The following is a 22,286-nucleotide window of genomic DNA, read 5'->3' on the forward strand; positions in this document are numbered from 1 at the left end:
GGGCCACAGATCTGCCCCCCAAAGATGTGTAGGAGATGGAAGGAGCTCCAAGTTTCAAAGATCCAGGAGCTGCCCCAGAGAGCAAGGACCCCAGGGAGACTGCGACCAGAAAAGCCCCTGCTCCCCTCGAGAGGTGTTGAGGATTGCCTGGGGGGGCCACAACCAGTAGCCGGCAGAGTCCTGGGGGAAATCAGTGGCAAGCCCACAGGCCCGCCCGCAGCCTCCCACCCCCAAGCCAGCCGAGTCCGGAACCCAATGACCGTGGACCCAGGGGCAACCAGCCCCCGCCGGGGACCCAACAGAGCCCAGGGACCTAGATCCCACTAGGCAGCCACCAGGATTAATCAGGCAGACGCCAAAAATGGTAAACCCCCTGACCCGGGAGCCGCGAACGCTCAGGCAGGCACAAGGGTACAACCATCACCGGTTCCCAGAGTTTGACACGTTCTGCTGGGGTGCTGATGATGTAATGTTTATCTTCCTTAATGTTTACCTTCATTTTCAATATCACTGCTGGCCGGAGCTCTGCAATAACTTCCCACGTGATCATGACACCTCCCTCTGTTGCGCCAAGGCGTAATATGCATTCACAAGTCAGGCGTTGCGGCAATATTACTACCAAGCGTGGCGGCACGAATGCAGCAAAATTCCTGCAATGCCAAGCCACCACAGCATGTACACAAGACACACCGTGGTGGCAGTATTGCGCTGATTTGCCTCCACGGTGTGTCTTCTAAAAAGGACTAAAAAAAAGCCCAAGTCTAAATTGTCGATGCCTGAACTGGTGCTATCATTTTTTGTTTTGCTTAGTTGCAGCTCTGTCATCGTAAAAAAGAAAAAAAAATAGTACTAAGCCCACACAATGTCTCTCTACAAACACAGCACTGTGACTGGCCCGACCTACATTTCGCCGAGCCAATGGTAGACTTGCTCAGTTCACAATGGTGCGTGGCTAATGAAACTTTCAGAGCAAAATCTTTGCTACTGCTACGATTAGTCTATATTTTTATTCTAAACACCATCTCTGAACCAGAACATGTTGAATCATGAGTAGATGAACTACTACTGCCAAAGAGCACACCGAGTGTTGGGTGGTGTTTGCCTTACCTTAGTCCATATAAGACAGTGCCATCAGGGTGCAGTCGGATCATTCGGTTCTTGACTGTCACACCATGAAGAAAAGACTTCTTGTCATTGAGGAAGTAAGTATCAGGAAGCCAGAGTTGGTCAGCTACACGGTTGTCCAATGTCAGGTTCAGGTTCAGCTCACCGTAGGCCAAACGCTTATCTCTCCAGCTCTGCTGGAAATACATTGTAATGGTGTAGTCCTGTGAAGGCAGAGAGAAAAACTAACAAAGTCACCGACACAAAACCACAGGCAGCTTTACACATAGTTTCAACAGATACACCATATTTTTGGTCTAGACGTCCTCTACTCATATTTTTAATACATTTGCAGTGGTCTATAGTAGGAATCAATGCCTTTTAAGTTTTACTCTGGGGATAAAAGCTCAGGTCCACCTGTTTAAGCTGGAGGACAAAGTATCTTGAGACGACAAGATTTGGAGTGGTATTTCCTGATATTTGGATATCTAGCCTCTGACTGGCTAGCAGCAACATGACTATACCACTGACTGTTTGCCCTGCAACGATGTTTTACCTCCCCAAATAACACAAGCCTGGAGGAGTTCTGCCATGTGGGGAAGTTGTTAATGCTAACAGTTAGGTTCTACTAGCTAAGACGTCTGCTGTTTCCTGCTTGCTAACCCAACAACAGCCTTCCCTGGCACGAGTCAAGATGGGTGAGTCCAAGAATGTTAGTGAAAGTGTGACGTAGATCTGTCAGGATTCTCAAATCTAGAGTTTCACCATTTATTTTCTATCATAAGCAAATGCAGTTGATAGGTGTGGGAGACTATTTTCACGTTTAGTACGTTAAAATCAGGGTGGTCAATCATTTTCAAAAATAATAAGTAAAACATGTTTCTCAGTAAAGAACCTCTTTAAAAGTGAGTTAGAGAATTAGAATATCCATAAATACCATTATCCATGTATGGTAATGTATTTATCTGAATAATGTCAAGGAGAGATAATTAGTGCTGCAGATGATGGTTCATTGATCCTGTACACATAGCGCTGTAATTTCATCAGCACCAGAAGGAAAAGCAGCTGCATTTGGAAGCTGCACGCCAACTGATTTTGTCACGCTGACTGAACTACAGAAAGAGCTGAGAGACATACTGACGTCATCCCTCAGACATCAGCCATATTGTATTTTTCTCTGCTCAGCCTGCATTTCTGATTGCCAGCAAATTGCGTGGATAAGCGTGAACCTCCTGTGTGTCAGTGTCTCACAGATTTATTGAGCAGCAAGACTGTGAGACACTTTAGCAGCTCTTCCTATGACACAAGCAGAGCTGCCACTTGGGACTATTTTTATATCCATTATTCTGCCTACAAGATTGTCAATTCAGTTAAATGGTTGACTTACCTCTACAAATAAATAAATAAATAAATTGTCAAAATTGCAACTGTTTTTTAAGCTAATTTTATTTATCTATTCTTCATTCTACCATGATAGCACAGCTATCCATCTCATCTAGAATCAGGTTGCTGGGGCAACAGCTTAAGCAGACATCTCCCCATGGTAAATGGTCTGTATTTGTAGAGCACCTTCTTAGGGTTCTACAACCCCCCAAGGTGCTTCACAACACAATCAGTCATTCACCCATTCATACACACACACATTCACACACTGATGGTGATGAGCTACAGTGTAGCCACAGCTGCCCTGGGGCGCGCTGACAGGGGCAAGGCTGCCGAACACTGGCACCACAAGTCCCTCTTACCACCACCAACAGGCAAGGCAGGTTAAGTGTCTTAACCAAGAACACAACAACAGCATTGCCTGGCAGAAGCCGGAATTGAACCTACAACTTTCCGATTACTCATTCAAGGTGTTTCCCAACCAACTGTGAGATTTAATTTTTCCAGAGGGTCTTGGGTCTGTCTTGAGGTCTCTTCCTGCTAAGACATGAAACCACTTCCTTTTGATGTGGAGGACCAGGGACTCTAGTCTGAGCTCTTCCCATTAAGCTGAGCTAATCACACTATCCTCAGGATGCTCATTTCAACTGAGTGTATTTGCTATCTGATAGTTTTGGTCAACACCTATAACCAGTGCTTTACATGAGCCAGTATGGACTGGATCACACAGTACCGGGACTTTGATGGTACACTTGGTAAGCAAAATAAATCAAAATCACTCATTCCTTCCCTCAGTCCCATGCCTTGCTTTCAACTTATCTTAACACCCTCCCCACTCTGACGGACATACACGGAGTTGCATACCAGCACACTTGGAGACCCAGGGTGTTTCTCAGTGCCAAGGAACCTTGCCTTGATGTCTTGGCCCCACCTCGGTTGCCTTAGAGATACGTCATCAGGAACCGCCAAGGTATGTTCCAATGTTCATGTTCTACTGAGACATCTGTTCTCCATCTGTTAGCTGTTTAGCTAGCGGATCAAGGATACATGGGATGTGTCTTTTAGCCTGGCCTTGGTCAAACATTTTCCAGAATACAGCACTGTATTTTGAAAAGGATGGCAGATCAGGAGCTGGCAGCTACTTCGGGGTCAAATTTCAAGTTTAAATGTAAGTCAACTCATTGTAGCTATCGGGCTGATATCTAAAATGTTTTTTAAATCCAAAGCAGTTAGCTATGGTTGGTTGCTTAGTAGCTGCAGCTTCAGTGGCTAACAGGCAGTAACTCGCTTACATATTTAATCTAATCAGTATATACACAATTTAAAAAGTAAAAAGCTTGTTATATATTTATATTGAAACTTGTACGTATAAAATATAACGTTACCTCACATGTCACGTGACAGGACCACCATGGAAGTCGTGGTCACGTGATGTGAGTCTGTTCCATTTAACCGTTTTCTTTGACCAAGGTAGAACTTGCCAGGCACCTTGACATTGAGAAACCCCCCCAGACTTGAAGGTGCCCACTCTCATTCCTGCTACTTCACTTATCTACACACCATGCCAGCGTCCAAGCTCAATGAAGCTAACATCAAACACAAAAATCAGTAATCCAATCAGAGCCCCGCCAATTCTTCCACCACTTGTTTGTGCTTAGGAATTGTGTCCATTAAAGTAATGAGCAGTAATGGTGATATTGGACACCTCAAACAAATGCTTGAATTAATATTTATATTGATTTGAGGGCTCAAATTGGACACCTGAAACTTCTAGAGGAACATGTTTTTATTGGCTATATCTAAGTCAACAAAATGAATATAACATTGTTCCTCCCAAATCAATGGTTTGAATGTCAGTGGGACTCTCCCGGCATGGCCCTTCCTAGAGAGGCCGACTGTATTGTACGTATAATAAACTGTTCTGTTTTTGTCTGCTTCATTTGCACAACAATACCTACAGAAACAATGTTAATCGATCAAGCATTAACCAAGCATATGGACAAATGGTTTTGTCGCACAATCACTACTACAGTTAATCCTTCACCACCATGAGACCAGATAGACTTTAACTCACCATGTTTACTTCTGAGATGGAGTCGATACTGGCTATGTTGATGCTCATTCCTACAATGACTGGAGGACCTGGGGGGGGGAAGAAAACAGGAGATTAGAAAGAATAAAAACACACGTATTACATGTCTGAGTAGAAGTTATACACTTTTAGTGTGTGCACGTGTTGCTCATCTCACCCTTAAAAATAAGAATCCAGTTAAAAGTGAATCATTCCGTTTTAGAGCCACACTGATTATAAATGACATTTTTTGTTAAATACAGCCAATATACAAAAGCTACTTTGCATAACGTGATGGGAGAGTGCACATAATGCGAAATGAAGATCATCCATCTGAACAACACCGAGAGATGGGGCTCATCCAAGCTCACTTCACAGCACATCTAAAAGTGTACTGCAGAATTACTTCCTTACAAGGCAACACACATCTGGATTCAGCTGTTTGCAAGGTTAATCACAATGTCCATGCACAAGCAAATATGGCTGCATGTGAAAATGGGGTAAAAATTGCAGAAGAGCAATAATAAATCAACCCAAACCTCGTATACTTTATGCACTCTGTTCTGTTAGTTTTTATGCAAATAACCTTTGTAATTTTAGCATCAAGGCTTCAGATAAGACACAGCGAGGAAGATAGCTGACTTTTAATGAGAACCACAAGCTTTTGGGTGCGACTGAATTTCAGAATCTTATCAATACAAATCATTTTCCTTTATGCACATATGCCTTAGCACCCTTCCCCATTCCTTTCTCTTTTATGCTTTTTTACACTTCTACTGCTGCATTTACTTTGCTTGATCAGGCTGTAAAATATGAATTGCTGACACTGAAAACAGAAAGTACACAATTGCTTCGCTCACATGGTGGAGCTGAATCAGTATATTTCTATAATGTAACTTGGTTTTACAGTGGAAATGGCATTTTTATAGAATTCATAAGCTGCACAGGAACAGCTTCACCATCAGGGCCTCACGTATACTCCTACAATCAAAAAAGTATCAAACCTATGAACTTCAGATTTAATTTCAGCACATAACTAGTATTATTGCTGCTTTTACCTTTCATCATTTTAGCCCCTCTTCCTTCTACTGCAGTGTTTTTATGCAGTAAAAATGTGTCTTTGGGTCCAGAAAACACAATATCACCTTTCACTGTACTGATGCTGACCTTTATTTGAACACCATCATGACGTGTATATCTTGACAAAATGTCTTAGAGATGTTAAGATAGTTTGCACAACAATTCCATTGATGGGTTGTAAAGGTAACAGGTTCATGCATCCGTATGCCCCAGCTGCTGGAGCTAAGCAACTTCTCTCTAATACCAGATCACATCATGTTTAATCACATCATGTACTAGACTATGAAGCAAGTTTTAGAACAATATCTCCTTGTTTTTTAGAAATTTGTGTTGAAACTTCCTTGGGCGATCTCGGTGTACCCTCGAACTCTAGAGCAAATAAAAAGTAGACCGGAAAGTAAGTAAGTGCAGGGTCCAAGCACCCGAAGCAATTAAAAACCGAGGGTTCGCTGACCCGTAGCGATCAGGAAGCCAAGACCAAACTTAAATATGGCTCAAAGAAATGGCTCCAACACGCAGTAGTCTGTGTGCTCAGACAGCTTCCTGCAGGGCGCGCTGCCAGGACCCAGCTCAGGCTACAAGGATGATTCAGTATCTGTCTGCACTGAATTTATTCCCAATAAATCAGAATTGACGAACACGGCTCACATCTGAAACGGCACTTTGCACATTACAACAGACATGAGCATTAGTTGCTGTTGTGTTGAGTTAATTATTCAGACAATTATTGTCATTCAAGGGCAATTTAGAGTCATGGGAAAATGAATGTTGGAATAAATAAATGGCCTAAAGTAATTTCTAAATATCTAAAATCATATTGTAGTAATAAAGAGCAGATACAGCTTAAGGGTCATAGACGATGCTGTTCCTTTTGTTGTCCAAAGTTTGAGGCTGCACGGGTGTGGTCTCCTTTACTCTAAATCACAGGTGTCAAACTCAGGCCCTCGGGCCAAATTTGCCCCATGGCCTATTTTTATTTTGCCCATGAGATCAAATATCAAATATACAGTACAGGCCAAACTTGGGTGTTGTGATTGAAGACCAGCTGACCTTTAAAGATCACGTTGCCTATGTCGCTCGTTCATGCCGCATCACGCTGTGTAACATACAAAAGATCAGACCATACCTTACACAATATGCCGCTCAGCTCCTGGCGCAATCTACTGTCATCTCCCACCTTGACTAGCTCAATGCCCTTCTAACTGGTCTTCCAGCCTGTACTGTGAGACCTCTTCAAACGGTCCAGAATGCAGCAGCGTGTCTGGTCTTCAATCAGCCTAACAGCACACATGTCACCCATCTGTTCATTGACTACCATTATCTGCAGGCATCAAGTTCAAATCGCTAGGACAAGCACACAAAGTCCTGGATGGTACGGTTCCCGTCTACCTGAATCCTCTTGTAAAGGCTTACATCATGGCCCGGCCATTCCAGTCATCAAAGGATCGTCGGCTAGCTGTGCCTGCACCACGCTCAGGACAATCCACACTCTTTTCATGTGTTGTTCCACAGGTGTGGAATGATGTAGCAAGCACTACCAGAACCGGGGCTTCCTTGTTGATTTTCAAAAAACTCCTGAAGACCTAGCTCTTCAGACAGCATCTTCTAAACTAGCACCTGCCACCCACTCTACTGCACACTCCATGTTCGCTTCCCTCTATGATTGATTATGCTGCCTCACTGCCACCTAGGATTGACTGAATAGTGTTTGTTGCTAGCCTCAAGTGCAACCTGCTGGCTTGATTATCACCTGTAAGTCGCTTTGGACAATAGCATCTCATAAATACATAAACATATATTAAAGCTGACCCATTTTGCCCCATAGACTACAAATCCCATAGTGCTTTGCAGCATTAGCACATCAGTCAAAGTGTCCCCTTTTCTCTGTTCACAATCATTAACATCCATGCTACTAGAATCAGCGTCTGGAGCAATACCTTCCTCATTGTTTAACTGATAATACTCCTTTCAAGCGCCAAGTTTACTCAGCAATTTGCCAACTTTGAAGCCCAGAAATTGAGATTTCAACCACTCTATTAGTCCGTCCATGGCTGACATGAAAAGCTCACCAACCAACTTCCAGACGAAGCTGATTGAACTCCAGTTTCACGACATGCTCAAGTCAGAGTATGACTCTGTGGGGCCTGCAGTTTTTATCTCTCCTCAAAGACGCACCGACCCAACTCTGACCTTAGCTGCTCAGATGCTCTCCATGTTCAGCAGCACATACAGTATCTATGTGAGCAACTGTTGTCTGTGATGAAGATGAATACAACAACACAGACGTCTCATTAATGAACACCTTGTTTGCTCCTTAGAGCAAACTGAGTTTGAATTATTTTGTTTTCATGCACTTTTTCTGCTTGTAATAGATGAGATATATAAGATAATTGCTATTTTTGGTTTTTAATGTTGGCCTGTAAAAAAGTTTAAACCTACTCTAAAATGGGAACTGGAAACTGGTGTCTCAGCTAGTAGAAGCTAACCGTTAGCATTAGCAACTCCATCAGGCTTGTTATCTGAGGAGATAAAACATCAGTGTTCCAGTGGGAATGGAGACAGTTGAAGAGCCAGGCTGCTGATAACCAATCAAAGGTAAGATGTGTTCCCACTAACAGCAATGCAGAATGTGGAAAATGACTGAAGGTGTTACAGAATAAAGCTGTAGGAGCCACCAAATAACCACCTTGTATTATAACATTTAATTGTAATAATTTCAAAAAAATGCATGTTGGTATTAGTTACCTTCTCTATAATTAGTGCTTCGATTGAATTTACACCAACCACTATGATCACATTTGCAACCAGTCAGTACCTGTTTCAGGCAGGCACATGGGAATGTTCGTGCTGACAGAACAAGTGATCAGCTCACTGTCATCCATGCAATCCTCAGAAAAACCTCACAGGACACCTTTAATTTGGTTAAATTAAAATTCCTCTGATTGCTGTTCTTGTACCCAATTCACAGGACCTCACATAAGGCAGAGCTGGTAGTCAATTAAAGAGGATCTCATTTAGTTTCCTTCACTGTTGTGTTCTATCATACCCCATCTACATCCAAGCCTTCATCTGACAGCTGCTAGAAGCTTCTCCTGCTGTTATGTTGGCCAACACCCATCAGAAAACCAGGGCAGGTTGACAAATTCTGTGTCTGCCTAGAAAAAACTAGTGCAGAAAGTATTTATAGACTATTTTAGTGATTGTTCATGGAAAACATGCTTTGCCTCGGGACATTATGACCTCTTTCTCTCAGTCACTCCTTTTCTTTTATGTGGAATCCAACTTTTGACAAATTAACAAAAAAGTTAGTTTTATAAGATTTGCTGGGAAAACATTGAACAAGCATAAAAAAATCTTAAGGTCTTTTTAATGACAGGCATTGTTACTCTGAAAACCTAACGGGTGAATGTGCAGGAAGTGGATTTTATTTTTGAGAAAACCTTAGAATCGATCCCCTCTGTTTTACTGAGGTGGCGTAAAAACATGCAGAGACACGGGGGGCGAGATTTGGTGCTATCCGTTTCCATATAAAACATGTATGCACTTTGACATTTCTAGGGAAAATTTTTTACTGGTTTTCTTCACAAAGTGCAATGGAAAGTGGTGCTACCTATGCCCCCACACACACCCTTTGAACCTTACCTTTGAAGTGGGAAGTCACAGAAGAAAAAAGGGTAACAGAGTAAACAAGGGAAGAGAAATGGGTCTTCACAGTCAGGTTAATATTTTAGAGGCTGTATGTGATGAGAAACCTGATCTTGATTAAACAAATGATGTCTGAGGCAATTTAAGCAGAGATCCAGACCGACAAAAGGGTGATGGCGAACCAACCGGACATTGTCGTGGTGGACAAACAACAGAGGGCAGCCATTGTGGCTGATGTGGTAATACCAACTGATGGCAACATCAGGAAAAAGGAAAATGAGAAACTAGAGAAGTACCAGGGCCTCAAAGAAGAACTTAAGGAAGCCTGGAGAGTGAAGACACCGGTGGTGCCTGTGGTCATCGGGGCAGTAACCCCCAGACTGGAGGAGTGGCTAAAGCAGATTTCAGGAAAAACAGACATCTCAGTCCATAAAATTGCAGTTCTAGGAACAGCTGAGATACTGAACCCTGAAGCTCCCAGGCCTCTGGTAGAGGACCCGAGCTTGGAAGGATGAGACCACCGGCAGAGGGTGAGATGGGAATTTATTTATTTTTTGTCCTCTTACGACAACACATTCTCACACCCAAAGCGTCAAAATATGACGCGTGTGATCAAGTCTCAATATATGACGAATCGGGATGCCCCAGTACGTCAGGAGAGGACGCACTGTCCCAGAGCGTAGGTGTCCGTTGCCCGCGGTGAGACGGACCTTAGAGCGACTTGTGAACTACTTAACCTTCCCCTCACCCCCATTCTAACCTTAACTCAGCTGAGTTACTGAGTTAAGGTTAGGACTGGGGTGAGGGGAAGGTTAAATCATGTAATAATGCAGTGTGACCGTGGGCGTCAAATACGGACGCCAGCGGTGCCACATGTCCCTGTGTGTCCCTGATCGTCCTCTCCTGACGTGCTGGGGCATCCCGATTCGTCATATATTGAGGCTTGTTCACACGCGTCATATTTTGACGCTTTGGGTGTGAGAATGTGTTGCCTACGAGGGTATTTCCAGTATCTCCAGCTCTGTTCACCATTGTCTGAGACATTCACTGAGCATGTCATCGGTTGGGGCCTTGTCCTTGATGTACTTATGGATCTTGGATGATTAATCCTGGACGGTGGCTCTCACACCAGATTACAGTCTCAGGTTGCTGGAATTGGGATGTTACCCTCCATGCATGGTTAGGATTATCCATGTATTTACAGTCAGGTCCATAAATATTGGGACATCAACACAATGCTAACATTTTTGGCTCTATACACCACCACAATGGATATCAAATGAAACGAACAAGATGTGCTTTAACTGCAGACTGTCAGCTTTTATTTGAGGGCATTTACATCCAAATCAGGTGAACGGTGTAGGAATTACAACAGTTTGCATATGTGACTCCCACTTGTTAAGGGACCAAAGGTAATGGGATAGAATAAGAACCATAAATCAAACTTATACATTTCATTACTTGGTTGTAAATCCTTTGTAGTCAATTACAGCCTGAAGTCTGGAACATAGACATCACCAGATGTTGGGTTTCATCCCTGGTGATGCTCTGCCAGGCCTCTACTGCAACAGTCTTCAGTTCCTGCTTGTTCCTGGGGCATTTTCCCTTCAGGTTTGTCTTCAGCAAGTGAAATGCATGCTCAATCGGATTCAGGTCAGGTGATTGACTTGGCCATTGCAAAACAGTCCACTTCTTTCCCTTCAAAATCTCTTTGGTTGCTTTTGCAGTATGCTTTGGGTCATTGTCCATCTGCACTGTGAAGCATTGTCCAATGAGTTCTGAGGCATTTGACTGAATATGAGCAGATAATATTGTCTGAAACACTTCAGAATTCATCATCCTGCTTTTGTCAGCAGTCACATCATCAATAAATACAAGAGAACCAGTTCCACTGGCAGCCATACATGACCACGTCATGCCACTTCAAGCACCATGCTTCACTAATGAGGTGGTATGCTTAGGATCATGAGCAGTTCATTTCCGTCTCCATGCTCTTCTCTTCCCATCACTCTGGTACAAGTTGATCTTGGTCTTATCTAACCATAGGATGTTGTGCCAGAACTGTGAAGGCTATTTTAGATGTTGTTTGGCAAACTCTAATCTGGCTTTCCTGTTTTTGGGGCTCACCAGTGGTTTACATCTTGCGGTGAACCCTCTGTATTCACACTGGTGGAGTCTTCTCTTGATTGTTGACTTTGACACAGATACACCTACCTCCTGGAGAGTGTTCTTGATCTGGCCAACTGTTGTGAAGGGTGTTTTCTTCACCAGGGACAGGATTCTTCGGTCCTCCACCACAGTTGATATCCGTTGTCTTCCGGGTCTTTTGGTTTTGCTGAGCTCACCGGTGCGTTCCTTCTTTTTGAGAATGTTCCAAACTGTTGTTTTGGCCACGCCTAATGTTTTTGCTACAGCTGAGAAGCCAATTGTCCCATTACTTTTGGTCCCTTAACAAGTGGGAGGCACATATGCAAACTGTTGTAATTCCTACACCGTTCACCTGATTTGGATGTAAATACCCTCAAATAAAAGCTGACAGTCTGCAGTTAAAGCACATTTTGTTCGTTTCATTTGATATCCATTGTGGTGGTGTATAGAGCCAAAAATGTTAGCATTGTGTCGATGTCCCAATATTTATGGACCTGACTGTACATCTGTGGTCTGTATTTCTTCCTTTGGCCAGCTTATTATTCCTGCAGGAAATTCGATTACTGGCAGGGCACAGCTGTTTATTGCCCAGATCTTGCTCTTGCCATTGAGCAGACCTCTTAGGACTTGCCTTACTCATTGTAGGTATTTGGCTGTGGCTTTTTTCCTTCCAGCTTCATCGAGGTTGCCGTTTCCTTGTGGGATACCAAAGTACTTGTAGCTGTCCTCATTGTCTGCTACTGTTCCTTCTGGGAGGGAGACCCCATCTCTGTGGACTGCCTTCCCTTTCTTAGTCGCCATTCAAACACACTTCTCAAGTCTGAATGACATTCCGATATCAGTAGATCCTGGTGGTGTGGATCAGTGAGTTGAAGCCTCGCTCAATCTTGGTGGACATCTTTATGTCATCCATATAGAGGAGGTGTCTGACTGTGGTTCTATTCTTTTTTTTTTTTGGTATCCATAGCCAGTCTTGTTGATTATATGTCTGAGCGGGTTCAGACCTATGCAGAACAGCAGTGGCAACAGGGCGTCTCCTTGGTATCAGCCACATTTGATGGAGACTTGTGCAGTTGGCCTCAAGGGTGGTTTTGTATATATCATTTTATTGTTTATTTAAAAATCATAAATAAGTGTTTATATGAAGTAATTTTAAGAGCTAATTATGTGATTACACCCCAGCATCATCACATGCAGAGTTGTGATGGTTACAGATATGTTAGATGTCAATAACATGGTCATTAATGTCCTTTATAACCAGTGTTTGCCAGTGAAACCTTTTATGATTTATACATTTTAGATAAATACGGAGTGCTTGAATATTAGCTTCACAGTAAGCACATCAAACGGAATACATTACTTTCCAAATGAAGAAAGTGTATTCCACATATCTTGTCAGCTGGGAAGCCTCCTAAAAACAAATTTGCTGGACAGCAAGGAAAAAAATGTCTCTTCATAAATAAAATTAAAAAAACTCTGATAATCAAGACATTGCCTAGCAACAGAAGGTTTCATAGCAACTGTGCAGCATTTTCTCTACAATGCTGCAAGAGAAGCATGGTGATTTATCCAGTCAAATCTGTGCTCGCTTTTGTTTTCAGTGGCTACAGCTCTCACCAAGTCCTGTTCTCAAGAAAATGAACAAAAGCAGCAATATAGCGCCCTGCACCAGGCTGTTCCTGCATTCAACATAACAGCCTCAATTATTCTGATAACAACAGAGATCAAGCAGAACTGCAGACCAGGCACTTCTACTCGGCTATCAACGGTGAACAAAAGGAGATCACGCAACAACAAGGGCAGTGTTAAAGATGATTACTGAATGCTGTTTCAGATTTACTGAATTCAGATCTGTTGTTGAACTGCTTTTAGTTTTCCTACACAAGAAACAATATTTTTCATTGATCTGTCTGGTGTGCATATATAATACTTAATGTCATAAAGGTGTGATGTTCTCCTTCAGGATTTTCTGCTAGGGAGCTAGATTCATTGTTCCATCATTTACAGCAAATCACCCAGGTCCTGAGTCAGCAAAGCAGCTCCAGACCATCACACTACCACCACAGGCGTCAATCAGCTGCTATTGTCACTGGTATAATATAGTATGGCGCCACAAGGTGGCAGCACTTGTCTATATAATCTGTTCTTTGTTGTATGCTATCTTTAGGAAAACCTCCTGTGTGTACAGAATGTGTTCCATTTACTAAGGTGTGGTAAAGCCTGTCTTCGTCATTTGTTTCATGACAAAAATTAACTAGTTATTGAGAAAAGTAAAGAAAGTCGTTGCTCTTCTGATCTTCACACACCACTCTGCTTGGCTCCATCTCCACCCTGCTGTACATTACAACATGTGTATATATATATATTTTGCACTAGTTAAGCAACTGACAGTCTGCACGTGTCTTTTATTTTGAAAGTTTCTAGATGTGTTACACTGCCTTACCAATCTGAGCTGCAGAGCTTGACACGCTCTGGAAGCGTAGCACGTAAAAAGTAGACTTGAATAGAATAGAATAGAATAGAATAGAATAGAATAGAATAGAATAGAATAGAATGCCTTTATTGTCACTATACAGATGTAAAGTGAGATACAGAGCATCTCCTACTCGGTGTAAAAAAACATACTGTGGGGGGGAGGGGGGGTACAGTTCTGCAGTGCTATGTACATATGGACAGTAATAGTGTTATGCATATACAATTATTGCACATAGAATTTGTATAAATAGATAGTGGTGGTCAATAGAGGAAGTGGGAAGTGAGGGGGTGTGTTATCGGTGCATGTGTGAGTTCAGGGTGGTTATTGCTTTGGGGAAGAAACAGTTTGTGAGTCTGTGGGTTTTTGTATTAATGCACCTGTAGCGCTTCCCTGAGGGAAGCAGTCTGAACATGTTGAAGCCAGGGTGGGAGCTATCCTTGATGATGTTTGCTGCCCTACTGAGGCAGCGGGAGGAATAAATGTCCATCAGGGAGGGGAGAGGACAGCCGATGATCTTCTGTGCTGTCTTTACCACACTCTGAAGCCTCACTCTATCCGCCTTGGTGCAGCTGCCGTACCATACCGTGATGCAGTAGGTTAGCAGGCTCTCAATGGACGAGCAGTAGAAGGTCAGCAACAGGTCGGAGTTCAGCTTGTACTTCCCGAGGACTCTCAGGAAGTGCAGCCGCTGTTGGGCCTTCTTGATGACCGCTGAGATGTTTTCTGCCCTGGAGATGTCAGCAGAGATGAGGACACCAAAAACCGGAAAGTGTGGACCCTCTCCACACACTCCCCATTGATGTAGAGGGGGGCCAAATCGGTGCTGTGTCTCCTGAAGTCGACAATAAGCTCTTTGGTTTTCTTGGTGTTCAGGGACAGGTTGTTTTCTGAACACCATGCTGCCAACTTCAGGACTTCCTCTCTGTACTCTGCCTCGTCTCCCTTCGAAATGAGTCCGACTACCGTGGTGTCATCAGCAAACTTGATGATGAGAGTGTTATTGTGGGTCGGACTGCAGTTATGAGTGTACAGAGAATACAGGAGGGGGCTCAGCACACAGCCCTGTGGGGAGCCGGTGCTCAGTGTGCGAGTGAAGGAGAGATGAGGGCCGAGTCGAGAAGCAATGCAACACCACTCTTCTGGGATGGATCCAGAACGCAACACATACACATCTGGTGAAAAGGCCGGCTTTACCCAATCTCATCTCTGTTATTGTAGAATCATGAATGCCAACCTTAGCCTGAACCAAGAGATGCTTTTGATGTTGCTGTTGGTTCTGTTGTTCCTGAATGCCTTTGGAACTAAGCTGGATTTTTTGCTTTTTGAGATCTTTTAGCTACTTCAAGTTTTCCAGACAGTTTTTATTGTAGTGATGTATTTACTCTACAGGTAATCAGGACTGGGTTTGACTAGTTAAATTATTCACAATAAAGGTGCATCCCTTAATTATTCCAGTGTGGTATGGAAAACGCTTTCTCGTTGATTAAATAATTTGAAAAATGCATTTTGTATTTTCTCAGGTTATCTGTGACTGTTATTAAAATTTGTTTCCTCATTTAAACATTTTAATGTGACCAAAAAACAAAATGCAGAAAAACTCTGAAAGAAAGTAAATACTCTTTTCCCATCTCTTACTCTCCGAGACACTTTCAAACAGCTCTCCATCGGCACATTTCATGATTCAAATATTCTTTTTTCTTTAGAGGATGTAAAAAAATGGTTCAAAGAATCTGGAGTCTGCATTCTAACATGAAGAGGAGATAAACCTAAGACATGATGTCAGTCTATCACATACAGGCACACGCACACGCACACGCACACGCACACACACACACTCACACACACACACACACACACACACACACACACACACACACACACCTACGTGGAGTTTCTGCTGACCTCAGAGCTTCAGAAGGAAACTGGAGCATATGTTTAGAAATCAGCACAGAGTAAACCTGCTGAATCCAAATGGGAAAAATTCCAGATTAAATGATATAGTGATCTAAACCCAACATCTAGTGATGATCTACTGATAATCAAAATAAAAATAAGGGTGAGCTACATTCTAAAGAAACCCATAAAATGTTTAATGACATGCATCAATTAGAAGTTCTCTCTTCTTCCCATTGTACTATCCACTTTACCCCTTAATATTCATATATTCATATTCATATTCATATATTCATATATATATATATATACACACATATATACACATTTATATATGTACACACACACACACACACACACATATATATATAGTATATATATATATATATATATATATGTATACATACATACATACATACATACATACATACAGGGGTGGCGTTAGGCCCGGCTACTTGGGCTGAAGCCCCGGATGTTTTATGAAAAGCCCCGGATCTAAATTGCGGAAGTAACATGCAGTACCAATGTCCAACAGAGAGGGAGCAGCTGGCAGTAGTTTGCATACAGCCTGCCTGAGCCTCCACCACTGAAGAAGAAGCCCTTCAGCAGCCGGCTTCTTCTACACTCTCTGCCTGAAACTAGGGATGCACCGATGGATCGGCATTTGATCGTAATCGGCCGATAGCGCCCCTATCGGTTTTGATCGGAATTTTCAAAATAGATCAGAGCAAACCGATCAGGTAGGGTTGTCACGGTAACCAGTGTAGCGCTAAACCCCGGTAAAAAAAAAAAAAAAAGAAAAAAGTTGACAATAATAACCGTCTTGTTTTTAAAAAAAACTATATTATCTTGGTGGGTTTACCGTGGCTGCGGTGTAGGCGCGGTGACCCTTACCAGCCACCGTATCATCGGCTGAAGTTGCCGGCGGCACATGCACGCTTTGTTTACAACAAAACTTTCTTGAAGCTAAAGCTGAAATAATGGCTAGAGGAGGAGACGGCAGCGCTCAGGAGGACATTTATTATCCCTCAAAGAAGACAAAGTCGGAAGTACAGGCATCTTTTAGATATTTGAAGAATGCCGAGGGAGTTTATGGAAGACGGACGGCTATACTGTTTGCAGCGCGAGCAGAAAAAGTGTCTGTGAAAGGCAGCAACGCTTCAAATCTCATGACACATCTGCGTGACCATCACCCACAACTCTACAGTCAACGCAAGGCAAGCTAACGTTAGCGTTTTAGCTAAAATGCGTGATCCGAGGATTTGGGTTGAGGGAGAATGCAACGAGTCGCTATATAAAGCAGCCGCAGCGCCGCTACCTGCATATAAACCGTGTCGCGGACACCCCCATGTTGAAATGACACTATGCATTACGGGGCTCCCAGGGGCAGATAAGAGTTGGTCTCTCTCCGAGAAAAATTATGAATTTAACAATGATTACTGCCTGATGACATTTTCCCACATCTGCAAAGCTCAGTGGAAGGACACAAACCGAGGACAACATTTTCCTGATATAGGGTTTATTACTCAAGTAAGGGTAAAAAAGTATCCGATTAGAAGGCTACTTGAGTACTGAGTATCATCTGATGTAATATTTTTAAAATGATGACATCAAACAGACATAAAATAAGAAGTTATGGGCAAATATTGGTATTTTAAAGACTGAAGGGGAAAATGTAAACAAATAAACAACTTAATTACAAAATAACACATTTTAGGCAAAATTTAGACACAAACTGAGGACAATATTTTCCTGATATACAGGGTTTATTTAATTGTGTGAAAATGTAGCACGTTTAAAAAAAATACCGCGATAATACCGAAAACCGTGGTAATTTTGGTCACAATAACCGTGAGGTTAAATTTTCACACCGTGACAACCCCAACCCCCAAATTCCACTACCTCCGCTCCGCTGCGCTCCGCTCCGACACGAACGCCGGAGCAAAATCGGTCCCGTTGTAGTCAATCAGAGCAATTCCACTACTGCGGCCGTGCTCCGGCAGTGCGGCGCCGTGCGCCGCCCTCTGTTCCGGCGTCCGGCAAAAATAGAATCGATCCTATTTTCGACGGACGCCGGAGCACCTCCGCAGTAAATGGACAGAAATCACAACGGCCCAACAGGAAAAGGAGTGAGCACAATTTCCGTTTTTCACAATAAATCGATAAACAAAAGGCGCTTTTTGTTTCATATGCACAGGTTTAACAACTTTTAACAACTATCAATGGCGGCTGAAGTTTAAATGCACAAAAGTAAGCCATAAATACAGTTTCTACTATCAAAGTAGTCACACTTTGTTGATCCAAACACTGCTGATCTGTCAACACAAATGATGGGCAGATTAAACAGCTCATGCCGATGTTTCTCCCACACAACGGGTGTTTGGATCTAACTTCCGCGTTTACTGCTCGGACTGTATCGCAAGATCTCGAAAATCCCGCGCATGCTTGTTTGCCCCCCTCAGGTCTCCGCACCGGAGCGGAGCCGTTGTAGAGCGGGTACCAGTAAAAATTGAGTTCGGAAGCGAGTGGCTGCGGAAGGCGGGGGCGGACCGGAGCGGAGCGGAGGTAGTGGAATTTGGGGGTCATACAGACCATTTTAGATTAGGTTACATTTCCTTTATTCCCAGATTATGTAGTTTGTAGCACTCATTATAATGTTGTAGAAAATTTCTGGCCAATGAACGTGATCGGTATCGGTGATCGGTATCGGTGATCAGCATTCTTTGATATCGGTATCGGTGATCGGCAGCAAAAAACCTGATCGGTGCATCCCTACCTGAAACGCATGAGTGAAGATGGACATAAGGACGTTTTTTAGACAAAAAGTACAACGACAGAACCCCAGCTTTGATGATACTGGTGTTGACTCAGGTTTGTGAGTCTTATTTGAAAATATTTGTTGTGCTGCTGGTTTGCCTAAAGTTAGCTTACTATTAGGTAACGTTGTTGGAGAAAGAAAGGGAATATTTACTATAATCTCACACTAAACACTAACAGGAACAATATTCTGCCCTGAAAATGCTTAATATGTAGCTTCAGATTAAAAATTATGTGGTACAAGACAAATATATATGATGTAGTGTGTGTCACGTGTGTGTGCGCATGTGTGTGTTAAGCCCCGGATCTTCTTCAGTCCTAAATCCGCCCCTGTATATATATGTATATATATATATATATATATGTATGTATATATTTTTCTTTACTTTTGCTTTACTATTTTAATCATTATTTCAATGGTAACTTGTAAATTCATTGTTATTTTTAGTTCTATTTATTTCTGCTAAAACATCAGCTGGTGCCTATGGAAATGAGGATATCAGGCCAGCTCTGGAATGACTGGGAGTAAGACTGTAAACGGGTTTTTACCGCATTCATTCTCCTATAAAGTTTGAATCCTGAAATTATGACTACTTCATCCTTGTCTGATGAATTTTGGGTTATATCTGTAAAAAGATGGATACGGTCATAAAAATTGACTTAATTACAAATAATGTTCTTTGCTTCATTCCTTCTAATTGAAACTTGAGAATCAAGGTTGGTATTGTGAGAGCAACACCAGTGGGTTGAAATTTACCCAAGGAGGAGGCCAGCAGAGTGACGATAAGTCTCGTTTTAAGCAAACATGAGGCATGCCGAGACAATATCCAGGACATCCTTAATTAACAAAGACTAGCAGACATGTCCTGGATAACAGAAACTGTTTCAGATGACAAACGTGGGGGAGTGGTAGAAAGTGATCATTTTGGATTTGAGATTTTTGGAGCATAAAAGCAATTAGCAGGGCAGTTGGCAGGCCCAGGGACAGTAATAAGACATCCCACTCCTAGTATAGTGACTGAAAGAATGATCCTGTCTTCTCAGCTGACTTACCGGTATATCTCCTTGGGAGGTGCGTGGATGTGAGACAGATCATCAGGGTGGGTATTGTTTTAAAACAGGGCTATGTCAGAGTGTCAGGGTGAAGGTAGTCTGCCCAGAAAATAGTAGAATGTAGCAGGTACTTGGTGTTTAAATGGTTAATCCACACTTAAGTGTCCGTTTTAGGACCATCCTCGGGTCTATCATTGATGCTGCTCTACCCCTATGTCCTGCGTTTGCTGTTAAAAGAAAATAGGCGGGGAAGCGTTTGTGTCAGAAAAAGCCCCACAGATCTATGTCACACTGAAAATTAGCATTCATGGCCTCACCTATTCTGGCTCATGACCGGAGAAGGCTGTTGTTGATTTAGCAACAAAGAGAGAGCAGAAAGCATCACGGCTAGTAGAAGCTAACCATTAGCATTAACAACATCCACAACATGGCATAACCATTTCAGGCTTGTGTTATTTGTGTAGATAAAACATAAAAGTTGCAGAGCAGAGGCAGTGGAAGAGTTGTGTTGCTTTTAGCCAATCAGAGGCTTAGGTGTTTGCATATCTTGAATACTAATAAGCAGAGATGCATACTGGTGAAACTCTGGCAATACGATAGGTATCACGATACAGGGGAGATGATACGATTTATCACAATATTTTGCAATACATTCAGTCAGATGATATTAGCAATTATTCAGATTGAATTTATTGTAGGAAAATTCAATAAAGAGTTCAAATGGATGCGTAACATGTTTAACATGAGGTATCTGAACCATAATGGAGGGATTTACATTTCAATGGTGCAATCAAAACTAGGGCTGCAGCTATCGAATATTTTGTAATCGAGTACTCTATCGAATCTTTTTTTCAATTAATCGAGTACTCTAATAAGTTACCCGTTTGTGTTTGTAAACCATTATATAAAATAGCATGTTATAAAATATGAAAGACCTCTCAAAATGAGCAATTGCCAGTTATTCTTCAAGTTTTATTCAAAATTAAGTTTGCAAAACTTCAGCACTTCAACTTTACTTCACAGTAAACAAATGCGTGGGCAAAAAATAAGTAAACAACCTGAGCCGATTTTCCCCTCGTGCGAGAATCTACTAGCCTGCAAGCCAGACAGAAACTAGGAGGATAACTGTTGAAGTAGCGCTGCGAGCGGCTGCGGCCCAAACAGAACCAGAACCGCTCACGGCGCAAACAGCTCGCCGGCTGTTTCCCTATTAACACACGTCCGTTTTAATTTCTACACTTTTTTTCTCACACAATAACAAGGATTGTCGAGAAAGCATGTTTGCTGTGGTTTTGGCAAATTATACTGATCACAAAACATTTATTTACTTTCTTTCGTTTTCCTCCGCCACTCGTAAATACCTGTGTCCTCCAGCAGCAATCCCGAGGGGCAACAAATATCAATAACAACACAATAAAAAGTCCGACATATTGTGTAAAAACTGCTATTTTTTAGCACATTTTAAGTCCGACGTGTTGCTACCAGACGTATGGTGTGAGCTGAAACTGAGTGCTACAAACGAAAAAGTCGCACAGTGTCCGCAGAATATATAGAAATACAGGCTAAAATGCATTATCTTGTAGAGGCTCCGAGTCCGCTTGCAGAAGTGACATTTACAGGTGCTGCAGCATGGAGGATGTGGTGTTGTAGGCTAAATCCATTTTACAGTGTTTACACTGGACTACGTTTTCCACCTTACGACGTGAAAAATGGTCCCACAACTTTGACATTTTCTGTCTTTTTCGCACTCCACCGGGGTCCACGTTGTCCGCCATGGCTTAAAAGAAAGTTAAGTTACATTCGCTACTCGCAGTCCAGTGGGCATGTGCGTCACTTATTTCGGTCTGGGTGAAACATGACCCCGTGCGTTTGCAAAGCCATGAATTAATTAAATATGAATTAAACGAATCCTCGAGGCAGAGAATTTGACTCGAGGATTTTTTGTACTTGAATTATTCGAGGTACTCGAGGAATCGTTTCAGCCCTAATCAAAACCCATTGACAACTGCTGCCAACTGGCAGTCGGCATTTGAATTGCACCAAAAGAAAAGAAAATGCACAAATATTTGCATATAAATTTTTCCAAATTTTTGATACACGGCTTTTGAAAATCAATATAATATAGCAGGAAAAAATATCATGATATATTGCCATATCGATATTTTCTCACATCCCTACTAAGACTCAAAATCTTGTCCTTTTTTTTTATCTCCATTCATCAGAATAATTTCCTGAAACAGGAAACAGGAGAGCCAGAGCTTTTTTATACCCCACAGCAAATAACTCACAAGGCGTTCATTCATACTAGAGACTGAAATTGTATGCCCAATTTAAGTCTGCATTTCAAAATGTGACAAACACTTTTGGCACCAGATTCTTTTACATTAAGTTTGACATCTGAGGATGTTTGATGGACTTTGCACCATTCACTAGGCAGAGGCAAGCATGCACAACTCAAGCTCTTTGTGGTTGTAAAACCTCAGAAAAACACAGGATTAATGCTGGTTACATCATGTTTCTGTCCTGCAGACGATATTTTAAAATTACTTTTACAGCGGATGCCGACCTCCATGTTTTTTTTGTTTTGTTTTTTTTCATATGTCAGTGCTGTGTTTT

General features: G+C 42.3%; 1 protein-coding gene across 2 annotated transcripts in view; it reads right to left on the reverse strand.

The window, feature by feature from the left end:
• The window catches only part of gabrb4 (gamma-aminobutyric acid type A receptor subunit beta4), a 91,699-nt gene that overhangs the window by 33,131 nt on the left and 36,282 nt on the right, over positions 1 to 22,286 (reverse strand). For both annotated transcript variants that reach the window (XM_015961149.3, XM_015961148.3), the window contains exons 3-4: positions 4,562 to 4,629; positions 1,108 to 1,328 (exon numbers count right to left, since the gene is read on the reverse strand). In XM_015961149.3, the coding sequence (XP_015816635.1) occupies positions 1,108 to 1,328; positions 4,562 to 4,629 (289 nt within the window). The remainder of the gene's footprint in view (positions 1 to 1,107; positions 1,329 to 4,561; positions 4,630 to 22,286) is intronic.

Source organism: Nothobranchius furzeri, chromosome 10, assembly GCF_043380555.1.
Source record: "Nothobranchius furzeri strain GRZ-AD chromosome 10, NfurGRZ-RIMD1, whole genome shotgun sequence".
NCBI classification, from domain to species: Eukaryota; Metazoa; Chordata; class Actinopteri; order Cyprinodontiformes; family Nothobranchiidae; genus Nothobranchius; species Nothobranchius furzeri.